This window comes from Trachemys scripta, chromosome 1 (genome assembly GCF_013100865.1).
Source record: "Trachemys scripta elegans isolate TJP31775 chromosome 1, CAS_Tse_1.0, whole genome shotgun sequence".
Classification (NCBI taxonomy): domain Eukaryota; kingdom Metazoa; phylum Chordata; order Testudines; family Emydidae; genus Trachemys; species Trachemys scripta.
Window position 1 is genome coordinate 109,373,561 of NC_048298.1, and position 14,488 is coordinate 109,388,048.

At 42.0% G+C, this 14,488-nt stretch overlaps 1 protein-coding gene across 2 annotated transcripts in view; it reads left to right on the top strand.

The window, feature by feature from the left end:
* Positions 1 to 12,690, top strand: part of BCL2L13 (BCL2 like 13) — a 68,539-nt gene extending 55,849 nt beyond the window's left edge. For both annotated transcript variants that reach the window (XM_034781356.1, XM_034781366.1), the window contains exon 7: positions 11,217 to 12,690. In XM_034781356.1, the coding sequence (XP_034637247.1) occupies positions 11,217 to 12,035 (819 nt within the window). In that variant the 3' untranslated portion in view covers positions 12,036 to 12,690. The remainder of the gene's footprint in view (positions 1 to 11,216) is intronic.
* The last annotated feature ends 1,798 nt before the right edge of the window (positions 12,691 to 14,488 follow it).

The window sequence follows — 14,488 nt, forward strand, 5'->3', positions numbered from 1 at the left end:
CCCATTGCCTCATCTTTTTTTCCTCTTGCTTCCTAGTAAGGCATTAGTCTTCTCATGATTACATATGGAGCTATTTAACTACAAGGGATTCAAAGGATATTAAAGGGACATCAGTTTCTCCATAAGGTGGTGCTCCGGTGTGGCAAATAAGCAGAATTTTTTTTATAGAGAGCTTGTGTTTTATTTATTTATTTATTTTTTTTAAAAGCCATGCCTGACTGTTGAAGGGAAAATAGTCCTGCTCTTAGATCTAGTAGTAGTGCTACAGCTCACTGCTGGTAAACTATAGTCCCACAGTAACAGGCAGGCAGTTTGTGGTGTGGTTTAGTGACTGAGTGGTTGGTGCTGTGGATAAAAGATGACTCATCTCTTTAGTTCAAGACCTAGGCAGCTTTTGTGTGTGTGTTTTTGTTTTTGGAAAGTGAGATTTGAGAGAAAGTAAAACTGTTTTCTGAACGGATCATGCCTTGCACTACAGGGACTGTGTGAACAAAGGACTAGATCTTGGAGGACACCGCCACTTGCCAGGCTAAATGTCATTAAGAGCTGACCCAGAGAGACTCCCTTTACAGAACATTTTTGTTAAATGTAAATTATTTGTCAATTGGAATATTAGTTTCCTTCTTTTTAATGCTACTGCATGTTCATTCCTGACTAAACTTCTCTAGTTCTCAGAATGCCGGCCTTCTCTGAGATGGGAATAATGCGGCATCAGCTAACAGGAGACACCTGGCAGGTGTGTCTGAGCAGGGCCCTGAAGGAGATAGAGCTTGGGGAAACACTCCTGAGAAGACAACAGTTATACGCTGCTGCTTACCCACGCTGTTAAGCCTCTGCTGATCAAGCTGGCTCATGGGCTCACAAAAGGGCTGGGTGGGTATTTTCTAAGTAGATTACTTTCTGTGTGGCTGCAGTCCAAGCCCATGCATAACTCTCTGCACGTGCCACATTCCATTAGTACAGATGGATAAATGTGAAAGGCAGCCATCAGCCAGAAGTTCTGATCGTGACATGAATGATGCATGGAATGCTGGGTGGTGGCAAAAGTATGGCTGTGCCCTCTGTGTAATGGGGGGGAGGAAGCTGGAGCAATTTACTTGTCCAGCTGAGCTGCATAAGTACGTCACATGCTAACCTCAGGAGCAGGAGTTGCAAAACATCTAAGTCCAAGTAAAATAACCTTTTAAAAGATAAGGGAAGGAACTTGCTGTGTTACCTTGGGCTAGTCAATAGTCTGGGATAGAACTCTTGCATCTCAGCCCCTTGCACTGGTTAGTAGACACATAGTTTCCCTACACTGTTGCATTAGGCCCCGGTTTTATACAAAAAGTCAGGAAATTCCAAAGTATGGCTTCCAAAGCCTCTTTGTGTGTTGTGGCATGTGCTTGTATCGTTCTCCTTCGCTAGGGTTGTCAAACTTTCTGAGGGCTTGTCTATATGAATATTTAGTTTGCCACAAACTGGGTCTGAATCTACTCCACACTAGCCTGTAGCAGGCTAACTGTCCATGTGGACCCTGCTGACATACTTCAGTAGTTAATGTGCTTTGATCTATTCCACTTTCAAAGAGGACAAGATCAAAGTGCATTAACAAACCGTTAATGCACAGCAGCAGGGTCTACAAAGTGCCGGGTAAGATTCACATCCCATTTTGCCATGAACTCAGGACTGGTCTACACTAGAAAATTAGGTTATTTAACTACATTGGTCAGGGGCATGAAAAATCCGCACCCTTGAGTGGCATAGTTAAACCGATCTAAGTCCCTGTGTAGCCAGTGCTAGGTCGATGGAAGAATTCTTCAGTTGACCCAGCCGCTGCCTCTCTGAGAGGTGGATTACCTGTCCAAAGATTCTGAACTATGGGTACATGTACTCCTGAGGGTACACAGGTCTTCCAGGGGGTACATCAACTCATCTAGATATTTGCCTAGTTTTACAACAGTCTATAGAAAGCACTAGCCAAGTCAATACAAACTAAAATTTCATACAGCTTGTTTATACTGCTGTATATACTATACACTGAACTCTAAGTACAGTATTGATATTCCAATTGATTTATTTTATAATTGTATGGTAAAAATGAGAAAGTAAGGAATTTTTTAGTAATAGAGTGCTGTGACACTTGTATTTTTATGTCTGAGTTTGTAAATAAGTAGCTTTTTAAGTGGGAGAATGCAAGACAAATCAGACTCCAGAAAAGGATGCAGTAGTCTGGAAAGATTGAGAGCCAGTGACCTACCCTGATGGGAGAATTCCTCTCTTTGGTATAAGTAGTGTCTACACTGAAGTACTACAGCTGTACTAGTGTAGCGTTTTAAGTGTAGACATGTTTGTGTAGACAAGCCCTAAGATGTGGTTCTACATCTTACTAGACTACTTCTTGGACACTTCCCCTGCCATTCACAATTGTGTGGATAACCTCCTCTGCCATTCACAATCACATAATATCCATGTGGGAGGTGCAATAATTTTCTGCAAAGAAAAGTAACACCAGGAGATTCATATTTTTTTAAAGTTCTTTTAATACACCTGGCTGTAGGGCTAACTGCACTGTAGGCCCCTTTAGTTCCTCTTGAGTGCACCTCTGAGGTGACAGGTCTGGCTTTCTGCACCTCATTCTGGGTGGAACCACATGCTCCAACTACTTTGACTGAGTCTCTGGGCTGCAGCCCTCCTGGTTCCCAATAGTGTGAACAACACAGGCCCAGTTTGGTTCTGGCCTCTGTAATAGTTCCCCTTTGAGAGCCTCTGATTGCAGTGATACAGAAACGGTGTCATCAAAACAAAATATTAATCATACTTAAGGTACAAAGCTCGTAGAACAAAGGGGTGGGGAAGGCCTATATGCATGGGTTCTTCTTACACTTTAAACTTTCCTTGCTAGCTGCTATAAGATCCCTTCAAACCAGCTAACTCCATCTCTGGCTGAGAGAAGCAGGCTGTCTTGTTCACAGAATCTCAGTCTCTCTCTCTCTCTCTCTCTCTAACCCCTTGCTAGCTGGTCAGCTTTTGCTGGCACCCAGAGCAGTCTTTCTCCTAGCTCAGGCCAAATCCCCTTCCTTTCCTGGGGTTTTTGTGCCTTTGATCCCAGGCTTTAGCCCTGGGAAGAGTAAACCATTCTAGCTTGGATGTGGCCAGATAAACTGTTTCTTCTCCATTGATGGCCCAACCATGGCTATCTTAATTCCTTTGAAGGTGTTTAACCCTAAGGTCTTATCTTTGCCATTGTTTTCATTTCCTCTGGATTTTCCTCTTGTGGCTTCCTTTAAATTAACTCTATGTATTCAGGCAAGTTAATGTCAAACAGATAACCTGTAGGGCATATGATATTTATAAAAAATGTTACACATAACTCCCTTATTTTCACATATGGATCATTTGAAATAGGGATTCATGTTTTGTCCATAATTCCTGGGTATGCATATCTGTAGGTGTAGGAGTGATTTTTACCACTCTTCAGTGGTAACACAAGTCCTGGTTCTATTCAACTTTTGACTTGGATTGCCCATCTGAAGCTGAATTATTACATTTTGATTAAGTGACAAAGATCTTCCAGTGGAGTAGCAGCTTTGGGCAAGGATTCCTGACTGAGGCTCTGCTAGGGTTTAACAGTTATCAGCACTTGTTCATAGGGGACCCATTGCTAATGATGGTTGTCGGTAATGAGTCAGTTTCCTGGTGCAGGCAGACATACAGATACTGAATCCAAGCTGAAAGGCTGTGTCTGAATAACTTTAAAGCAAATCTCCCACCATTACACTACCAGTGATGCCGCTTCATCAATGCTCTAGTGTAGCTTAGCCTGTAACATTTATATGGCCATGACCTCTAACCCTGGGCCTAGACAACATGTTGATAACAATGCTAGTGGATGATCTACATAAGCGCTCCCACAATCGCTAACAGTGGTAGCCCTGCAGTGGTGGGACACTTCATATTGTTATAGCATAGTGTCCTGTCTTTACAAGAGCTGTAGATGGCTCAGATTATAGCCTGAAGCAGGGAATAGAAGCTGCCTTGCTGGTGCAAGCAGGAAATTAGTTTGACACCTATGAGATCTACATTCAGTAATTCTTGTTTTTCTTGCTATTAAGGGAATTCTGAAAAAGTTGCTGGACCTTTTCTTTGCTTGCCTGCCTAGCTTTGAGAAACAGAGGTAATGTAGGCTCTTGTATTGTGAACTTCAGTTCACGTATCTGTAATCACAGCTTTGTCAACCAGTAAAGGCAGAAATTTCCCTTCTGTGGGAGTTCTATGCTCAGCTAGAATGGAAAAAGGTGGGGTTTTCCCTACCTTTCCAAGACCTCTTGTAGTTCTCCCCTCCCACCCACCAAGTCTGTTTTACTGCACCTGCTGGCATTCCTGTGATGCCACAGGCACACCTCTTCCCAGATTTCTGTCTCTAGAGGCAGAGGTTCTTCTGAATTTTCCTTTGGTTTCTGGCTTTTCAGACACTTACTTTCCCCCTATTTTCTCTTTCCACTTTGGCATTGGTCTTCACAGGAGCACCTGGGGACAGGGCTGGACACTCCTCTAACTTAAGGATAGATTCCCAACCTGCTTACTTGCACTGACATTGATTGAACCAGTCACAACTGTATCTCCAAAGTTCCAGCTCCCTCGCTCTATTCTGTGTTCGCAGCCCATGCCCCCACATCACAGCTTGTTGTGCAAAGTCTGTAGGGTTGCTTTTTTTAGCAGCTACCTGGACTTTGGGCAGATTTTGAGCCATGGTCCTGCTTTTTTTTCTAACTAATGTTCTTGCACCATGAAAGCTAACACAGGACGGATCAGTCTGAGGGAGAAGAATCATGGGTTGTGTGGGGACACCCCAGAGGGCCACAATGGCAGGCTCCGACTGTTCCCAGTACTCCCAGGAGGCGCCCTTGTTACAGTCCCCTTTCTGTGCCCTGCTTTTCCTGATGTTCGTACTTCAGTTTGTCTGAGAGCAGACAGACTCTCCGCCAGTAAAACACTCACTTTATTCAAAAAAAAAAAAAGAAAAAGGAGGATTTGCAGTTTTCTCCCCCTCTCAAGATGCCTAATGTCCCAATGCCTTTCAGGCATCCTTGTCTCATCCTATAGTCGCTTTGACTATCTGCACGCAAGGTAAGCTATATCAGTACCCGAGTCGTGAGTGCCACCATTCTCCTCAGATAACTCACCTTCTGTCCTCATTGGTCTACTCTTTGTGAAAAGAGTGAGGTTCATCAGCCCCTGCTCTAGTATCATAGTCATCGAGTTTAAGGCCAGAAGGGCCCAGCAGATCATCTATTTTGACCTCCTGTATATCACAGGCCACAAGTACCACACAGCATCCACACACTAAACCCAACAACCAGAATCAGACCAAACTATTACGACCCACAGGAGACTAGACTATTATGTGCCACAGCAGAGAATAGGAGGAACTGAGGTGCACCAGGGCTCGAGTTCCCTGCAACGGCAGGGAAATGTCTCATGGATAGGGACACAAACACCATCCCTTAAAAAGCAAGTTGACCTTCTCCTAATCCAACATTCCCCCCGGTGCCACCAATGATCACTATACTTTCTGGCCAAGGTTGGGGTGTTCTATTCTGAGCACTCAGACTTGGGTCATCTCTTCCCAAATGGTGGGTGTAGTATATGCCTGCAGTTCCATAGGTGCTTCACCACAGGCTGTTGTAAAGCTGCTGAGTAGGAGGAAAAAACGACCAGGATGACATCTTGCACTGCCTCAGACTTGGAAAAGGTTGGAAAACCCAGCAGTTTTCCAATCATAATGGAACAGTGGCTTTTCATTCAGAATAGGGAAAACTACAGGTACGGAAACTAATTGTCTTGTACATATTTTATTTAATTTTTCCATCTCCAAAATGTGGTTAATGGTTGGTTCCAGGTTATTAAAATCCTTCTAAGCTTTCCATCTGGCCCTAGTTAACCTGTCTCTAGCAGCTCTGCTGCAGGGTCACATCTGTGGACGAATTTACGGAAATGCCCTAAATATCATTCATTTTGTACTGTGGCTGCTTTAAAAAAAAAAATTGTAGCTTTATCCTCCTGATTTCCTAAAAAACTCACTAATGCAGCTCAAGAAATGTTAATCTTGTGTCATGATGTATTGTCTGGCTTTTCCACTAAAACTTTCTGACTCTTGCTTCATTTTTTTTTTTAATTCAGAGATCAAAGTATTCAATACAGCCATTCAAATATTTGATTTTTCTGATGTCCAAATATCGTTTTCATTCTTGGGCCTGAATGGCTGTGTCTACAGTGCAGCTGGGAGCATGTCTCTCAGCCTGGGTTGACAGACTTAAGCTAGCATGCTAGAAATAGCAGTGTGGGTATTGTGGCACAAGTGGCAGCTCAGGCTAGCCACTCAAGTCCAAGCTTGCCAGACTTGCCGGGTCTGAGGTTGGGTGGCTAGCCCATGCTGCTGCCTGTGCAGCAGGGTCCACATGGCCAACTTCAGTGCTCTAGCTGGAGCAGAGCTAGCATGAGTTTGTCTACCCAGGCTGGGCGGTACGCCCCCCCAGCTGCTGTGTAAACACACCTGAAAGGACCCTTGCTCTCTCCCCCTGCAGACATTGAGTATTCAGTTAAGCTGGGCCATGATGGTTTTGTTGGCAATATAGAACTGAATGAACAGAGCCATATAAGTCTGTGGGGAAACTCTGTGACCTTAAACTTTAAATGTTTTACTTTATGAGCTAAATCTTTTCAATACAGAACAAGAAATTTTCATATATAGAGTTTTTCTCCTCCTCCCCCATGCCTCAGTCATTATATTTATATTTTTTTTCACAAATGTCCTTCAAACCCTGAGGCTGATGCATATTTTCCCTTTAGTCTTCCCATTCCCTCTCTACCCCCTCCAAAACTGTTGTACTGACTTTTCTTATAACTAAAATGTACATCCGAACTTTGCTTCTGAGTCAGCAGAAGCAGTCACTTCAGGGAAACGCAGATCCTCGTCCAGCAGCGCATACTGCTTCCATGATTCTCCCAGATCTGTTGGTCTAGGCATGAGGGAACAGGTTAAAATAATTAACTCTGATCCCTCACCTATTAATGTAGTCCAGTGTTATCACTGAACTGCCCCCTTGTTTTCTGTTTTAACTGATGAGCAACTAGTGATGCTTTGTAACTGGTCTAAACATGGTTCATGATGGCTGCAAGAATGTTGGATTAAATCATATGAGCTAGAGCTTTCTTTTGTCATTCTTGTAGTGTATTAGGTGGCTTACCAGCCCGTGGCCCAGCTGAGGTAATACCTTGCCTATTACAAGCACTCTGGTGGGTTTACTTTGCATGAGTTTTGTCAAACTACCTCCTGTTTTTCCTTTTTAAGAACAACATTGATTATCCTTTGTTGTAATTCAGAGCCATTGAGAGGAAAGGGATAAAGCAGATGAAAATGGTGGAGGATCTGCAGAGCTCCAGCAGAGGTGGAGAACCTAGTGGAGTAGGCAAAGCGGGAAATACTACTAAGGGAACATTTTTAGATATTATGTTTGGGAAGAGGTTTGTTACAAACACCAGGGATGACAATTATAAAGACAGACAAAGCAAGTTAAAAATACTCTGTTCAGGTTCTTAGTATCACATCCATCACTGTGGCATCTGAGCACCTTTGAATGGTGGATTAAGAAACATGACTGGTATTTGTCATGGTTCCTTCTCCATTCCTGTCCCTGTGGGTGGGGAAGGCAATTGCATATGGATTGTTTTGTTGTGAGTACTATAATCAGGAAATGAATTGGTTATGGCCTGAAAAATGCAAAACTAATACTGGGTAAAGGGGAGGATAAACTCAGACTGCAGAAACTGAGAAGAGAATTTAGCCCATAATTCAGGTCTAGCTTACAATTCTTCTGGGACTACTCAGACTCTGAAAACATTTAAGCTTCTTTGTTATGATCATAGATGGGTGTTATATTTCTATACGCTGCATTATAATGAGAATTCTATCACAATTTATGATTACAAAGAAACAAATGACTAATGATTTCAACAGCAAGTGCACAGTACTAAAAAGTATTTGAGCAGCAGGCTGACTTTTCACTATATCTATCCAAACCAGTTGAGATATGCCAGGATAATTTTGATCTTCATCCTGAGATTTCATCTGAATAGGACAAGAGGACATTATGTCTGAAACTCTTTTCTTGAACGTGTCTGTCAAAGTTTCTCTTTAGCAGTCTTCAGAGTTGGGTGCAAAGTCTGTCTATCTGGGTTTAATAATGTTTGATTTTTATTGTCTCCTTTTTGGGTAATTTTTTTCTTTGCCCTGGTTTTTGGAAGAATGGTTGCTTCTCACCAGGCCATTGACTGAGCTTTTTTAAGTTAATGGTGAGTTCAGACTATTTAGTATTTTTCAAATTAAATATAATTTTAGGAAATAGAACTAATGTCTTGCATTCTCTTGTCAGTAAATTATTGCTCATGGCACAGAGCATGTTTTGGAATTCTAGGTACATGTACACTATCTGCACATTTTAATTTTTCAGCTCATTGAAGATGGTAAATAAACAGCACCTAGTGAACACCTTTATCCGTCCCCAAACCCTACTTGATGACTTGCCCTTTATCATTTCCCCTCTCTGGTTTTGCAGTTAGTTTTTAATCCAGATGATACTTCTCACATACAAGCCACCTTAAATGAATTTTTCAAGTAAGGTATTTATCCTGCATTTTACCAAATGCTTTACTAAAGTCCAGATATTTTGCAAAATTAGTGAAATAAGGGAATAAAGATTTTTAAAACAACCATGTAGTATTTACTCTTTATAAACCCAAGTAGCTTATTCTTTGTGTACTTACATAGCCCCCGTCACCGTAGTATTGCAGTGCCTCACAACATGTCTGTAAGGTAAAATATTATCCCATTTTGTAGATGAGGAACTAAGGCAGAGAGAGCTTAAATGACTTTCCCATGGGCCCCACAAGAAGCCTGTTGCAGAGCCAGGAATTGAGCCCAGATTTACCAAGTCCCACTTCACTGCCTTAGTCATAAGACCATCACCTCTCCCTTGGCTCATAGTTCCATTAGTCTCTATGATGTACTTATTTTCTTCTTAACTTACCATTACTTTTATGAAGGGACTCTTCCCCTGTCTAGCTCAGCTGTAAGTTCTGGGGTCCTTGGCTGGCATGTGTTATGGAGGCAAGAGATTGAGGGGGAAGATATGAACACTTGTGAGGCATCCTAACATCATTTTAAGTGCTGCTTTCTCACAGAAGCACCAGTCTCTTGGGTTGGTCATTAAGGAGTCCATTGACATGCCTGGCAGAAAGGAGGGAGCGGTTGTTTTTATTTTTATTCACTTTATAGGCACCTGCATTCGTTGCATATTATTAGAAAAGCAATGATAGATTCATAAGGCCTAACTGGCAGTTTGGGCTTATCAAAATGGAAGTGTATTTTTCTTTCTTCCATTGTAACCCTGGCAGTACAGTCCTCCCACACTTGTGGCACCACAGTACATCTGGGCACAGTTACTGTGTGCACTGAATGCTTTCACTAATACCGTAGGCTCATTCTTGCTATTGTTCTTGGTATCACGAATGATCTTGAGTGCAACACTCAATGCTTTAGGATTCAGAAATGAATTACTAGAAACACATCGAGTCCTTCCTTGTATAGTCTGGGGGCATAGTGCTGCTTCCAGCAGAGGAAAGGATGATAACTTAATGGCAGCTTGCTTGTACAGCCTCCCTTTCTGACATGGCAGTGCGTAGGTATTGGTTTTGTCAACTGTTGCAGTTGTAAACCAGATTTGGGCACTCTCAGAATGAATTTGTGTGATGGGTGAAGATAGGGAGTTTGGAAGTGGAGCATAGAGAGGCAGTAAACAAAGTAAGCATGGAAAGAGACAGAAGTAGGACAAGGAACTTGAATTCATAGATGTTTGGGGGGGGTATCACTCCTGTATGTACCGTTTGTGAGAGGTGATATGAAACACTGCCTCCAAGAAAGAAGGGGTGTAAGTGTTTGAAGTGAGAAATTACTTGGAGCAAATTTGGAAAGGTTACTAAGTTTCAGGTTTGGGGGAGTCCATCTTTTTTCATCTCTTTCAAGCGATGATGGGATTGTGTAGGGAAACTTGCTGATCAGGCAGAATGTAAGTGGAGAGCTGAAGATACTCGAGAGAAGGGGGCTGAATGGAAGTGGAGGAATAAAGAGTTGTGTAAAGTTCAGTTTTGCAACACTGGCCAAATGTTCTTGGAAAATGAAAAATGACTTTTGGTGGGGAGAAACAATCCAATTTTGTGTTTTGTTTCAAATTTTTTGTTATTAAGTCAAGTGCCACGTGGCTAACATCAGAGTTTTTCCTCTGTTCTTTTTAAAATCTCATTTGTTGTCATACCCACCTGAGGTTTTCCTTTGCCTTTAGAAATAACTTCCTCTTGCAACTTCTCTCTCAAAGTGAAACTCTTCAGAATAATAAAAGACTTGGTCAGTGGTTCTTGGATGGTTGTCTGTGGTCAACTGGGAATCCACAAAGCTGCTTCTGCCCCAAGCGTCTTTCGGTCTTTAGACACTGACATTTCCTACTGATTGGAGTCCAGTAGCAAACTTCTAGGATGTCTAGAGTTTTTACCCAACTAAATAAAAAACCCTAGGCATCTCTCTGCCCTTTGTGTGGCTGCTTTTGGTTGTTTCTATGGTTTAATTAAAATTGTCGTCAAATCTGTGAAGGATGCCAAAATTGAAGGAGTAACAAAGGATGGAACTCGTTTACAAACTAGTGGGACAGATTTTGAGCAGTAGGGGCTGCAGGTAACAGGTTTAGTATTAATACATGAAAAGCCTCTAAACAGGCAGTATAGAGCACACATAAAATGGGAGAGTGGAGATGAAACCAAGCTTTTGCACCCATTTTGTTAAAATAAATTAACTTCCATTTTTTCTGGTTACTGATGTCCTACATTTTTATTCATATAACTAAGCACTATATTAGTTCCAGAGAAGGGTGGGATTCAAGGAGCAGCTCTGTCTTAAAAAATGGTCCCACTTTCTGAAAACTCCACTTGATCAAGGCAACTCTTGTTACCCAATCTGAAATGTAGAAGAGAGAAATTGCCCCTTGGCAAAGGCCAGCTGGTTCTTTTGCAGAGCCTTGTGAGGCTACCAGCCTGTGTTGCTCTTCCATGAAACTGTTATCCGGGAGGATATGCTGTGAACTCTGCTGGTCTTTACTGATCTGGTGTGTTCTCTGCCTTTCTTCCAGGGTACTGTCTTTAGTCTGGATTCTGAAGAAGAGGAATACCACGCAGTCATTGCAGAGGACAGCAATGACATCTACATCCTAACCAGCGAAAACTCTGGACAGGTGAGCCCCCCAGAGTCTCCCACAGTGACTACATCTTGGCAGTCAGAGAGCCTGCCTGTCTCTTTGTCAGCTAGCCAGAGCTGGCACACGGAGAGCTTGCCGGTATCTCTTGGACCTGAGTCCTGGCAGCAGGTGGCTATGGATCCTGAAGAGGTAAAGAGCTTAGACAGCAATGGAGGTGGTGAAGAAAGGAGCGAAAATAACTCTTCCAACTCTGACATTGTTCATGTGGAGAAGGAGGAGATACCGGAGGGGATAGAGGAAGTGGCAGTGTCATCAGTGGCTCTGGAGACTGAGACTGCACAGGAGGTGTTCCTGGAATCTCCTCCTTTGCTGGAGCTGAAGTCTGAAGCTGGGATTGTGGCTCTTGAAAAAGCGAGCCCCTCTGCACCTTTGCTTACAGAACATGAGGAAGAGGGAGAGGTGGCTGAGGAGCCTGTTGAACCAGAAATCCCTTTGTTGAGTAAACCTGTACAGAAACCAACCCCATCAGACGAAAAGGCTGCACCAGAACCTGAGAAAATTCTGCCTCCAGAAGGGGAAAGGAAAGTGGGAAAGGAAAGCCATTCGGAAGAAATGGAAGAGAAATCCCCAGCTGGAGAGGAGAAACCCATCCTGTTGCCAGAAGGCAAATCTATACTGCTGTATGGTGGGGCTGCTGCAGTAGCTATTCTGGCTGTGGCCGTGGGAGTGGCGCTGGCGCTGAGAAAGAAGTAATGGGGCTCTCTTGCTGAGGAGTGGGGAGAAAGTGGGATCCAAATTTTTTAGTTGCATTAACTAAAGGTTCAGCTGCCTGCTGTTAACTGGACATTTGTATAACTTAAACGGTGATGGGGTGAAGTTATTTGATAAGGCTGTGGACAATCATGTTTTTTAGTAGAATTGGAGCGGAGACTGTTGGCTTTTTTTTTTTTTTTTTTTCCTGATTAAAGTACAGGGGTATTTTAAAAAGGTCAAATCTGCACATTTCAGAACCGCGCGCAGGTGCTGAGGAATGGGGGTGCTTGCACACTGGAAACTGGAACAGAAAATTTCAGGGGCAGGAGAGGGCTGGTTGCTGCTAACCCCTGGAATTTTTAGCTTCCCTGAGTGAGCTGCTGTTGCAGCTACCCTGTTTGTCACTTCCCTTTGTGCCCCTTAGACCCTCCTAAAAACAAACCTACAGAATAAACCAGCCACCTTAATCCTGTAGCGTGAGGCTGGTCTCCCTTTTGTCTCAGCTTCCTCTCAGGTACTGCACTGCTCTAACCACCTAGGTTCCTTCTAAACCCTAGTGGGAGAGTGCTCATACTATACCTCTTTTCTCACGCCTATTTAGCCCCTGATGCTTCCTGATTCCCATCTTGTAAAGATGCTGCCTCTATATATATATATATATATATATATATATATATATATATATATATATATATATATATATATATATATATATATATATATATATATATATATATATATATATATATATATATATATATATATATATATATATATATATATATATATATATATATATATATATATATATATATATATATATATATATATATATATATATATATATATATATATATATATATATATATATATATATATATATATATATATATATATATATATATATATATATATATAAAATCTGTTTTCTCTGAGCACTCTGTTGGTGGGAGAGATGCACAGGCCATCACCTCTGTGCTAGACGGGAGTGTGGGGGAGATGCACTGTTTGCCCATCTAAGAGAACCTTTGGCTCCCTCCTGTGCATCCCACAGATCAGTCACCAGAGAACATGACTCTCATTTGGGTCACTGTGCCATTTTCATAAGATCTTGATGCTAGTGCTTATTCAGTGGATAAAATATGACTACCCAGGATTTATAATTAAATTCAGAACACTGTGAGGCTGACATCACCTGTGAAATCAAAGATTAAATGGTTGCTTTGTCCTTACCTTGGGCTGCAGTTCTATATTTTCTTGCATGAGTTAAGCACAGAGCGTATTTAGTCTTAACTCGGCCTTGGTTATGACAAACTGACAGAATCCTTGATATTCAAAGTAACTGATGCTAGTAACTAAACCAAATAGCATTAAATATTTCCTTTGTTGTTTGCCTGTGGCTTCTGGCCCTAGGGTGAATGACGTTCTGGGAGCCAGCGTGGTGCAGTTTCGTAATGCAAGTTTTGTGCACTACGCAAAAGTAATTGGTAAATGTTCCTAAATACTTTGCAGATTCAATAAATGATAATAAAGTTACTTTGGAAAAACATTCTATCCCCCTTCGTCACAACCTTTGTTCTTAAAATTTATAAGTAAAATCTTTAAGGTATTACCATGTGCATTAGTTGGCTCAGATCAACCATGCGTGTTCCTATTTCATAGAGCGTGTGTGTGTGTATATGAATGCATGTGTGTACTGCACCTTTATGGACATGGTCTTTGATTCCCTAGGTAAAACTGCTGGTTTCCTTTCGGTGTTTATGCTGGTTCGGGATAGATGGAGGTAGGTGAAAAGGAACTTGGGATAAAGTGAAAATGGAAACCATAATGTATGCTTTTTAAAGCATAAGACAACCTATTTTATTTCTGATTACCTTACTTGCTGCCTAGGATGTAAATGGACCTGTCCCTTACACTATTCTCATCCAAATTATTAGTATTCCTTTTTGTCTTGAGCTTTTTATTTTCAAGTGAAATGAATTTGTATCTCTTCCTGTCTCTTCCCACCCCAAAATGCTGGCAGTTGACAAAACCCAGTAGTCCAGGAATTTTGCACTCTAATCTTGAGCTAGGGTGGGTTTTGTATATAGGCTTCTAGAGGTTTGGGCTGAGGAACAGAGAGAATGGTGGGGAAAGGGTCCTTAAAGCTGGTGCCATTACTGTGGAAGGAACCTGCTTAGCTCAGGAATTTTGGACTCTGCCGATCACATCCCTGTATTACTGTATATAAGCTGGGCTACTCTTACTCCATACAAATTGTAGCAGGCTGGCCTTAGAAGTCTTCGTTGTAAAATTGAACTAGTTCTTTTCCTGGCCACTTCTAGCTGCTCTGGTTGGGATCCTCATTGCTGTGCAGTGAGTGTTCAGAGTCGTCATAGCAAGTATTTCCTCATGCTGCATAGATTTTTCTGTGAGGGTGCAGTTACAATAGTGACATTGCTGTTTTCCTTGTC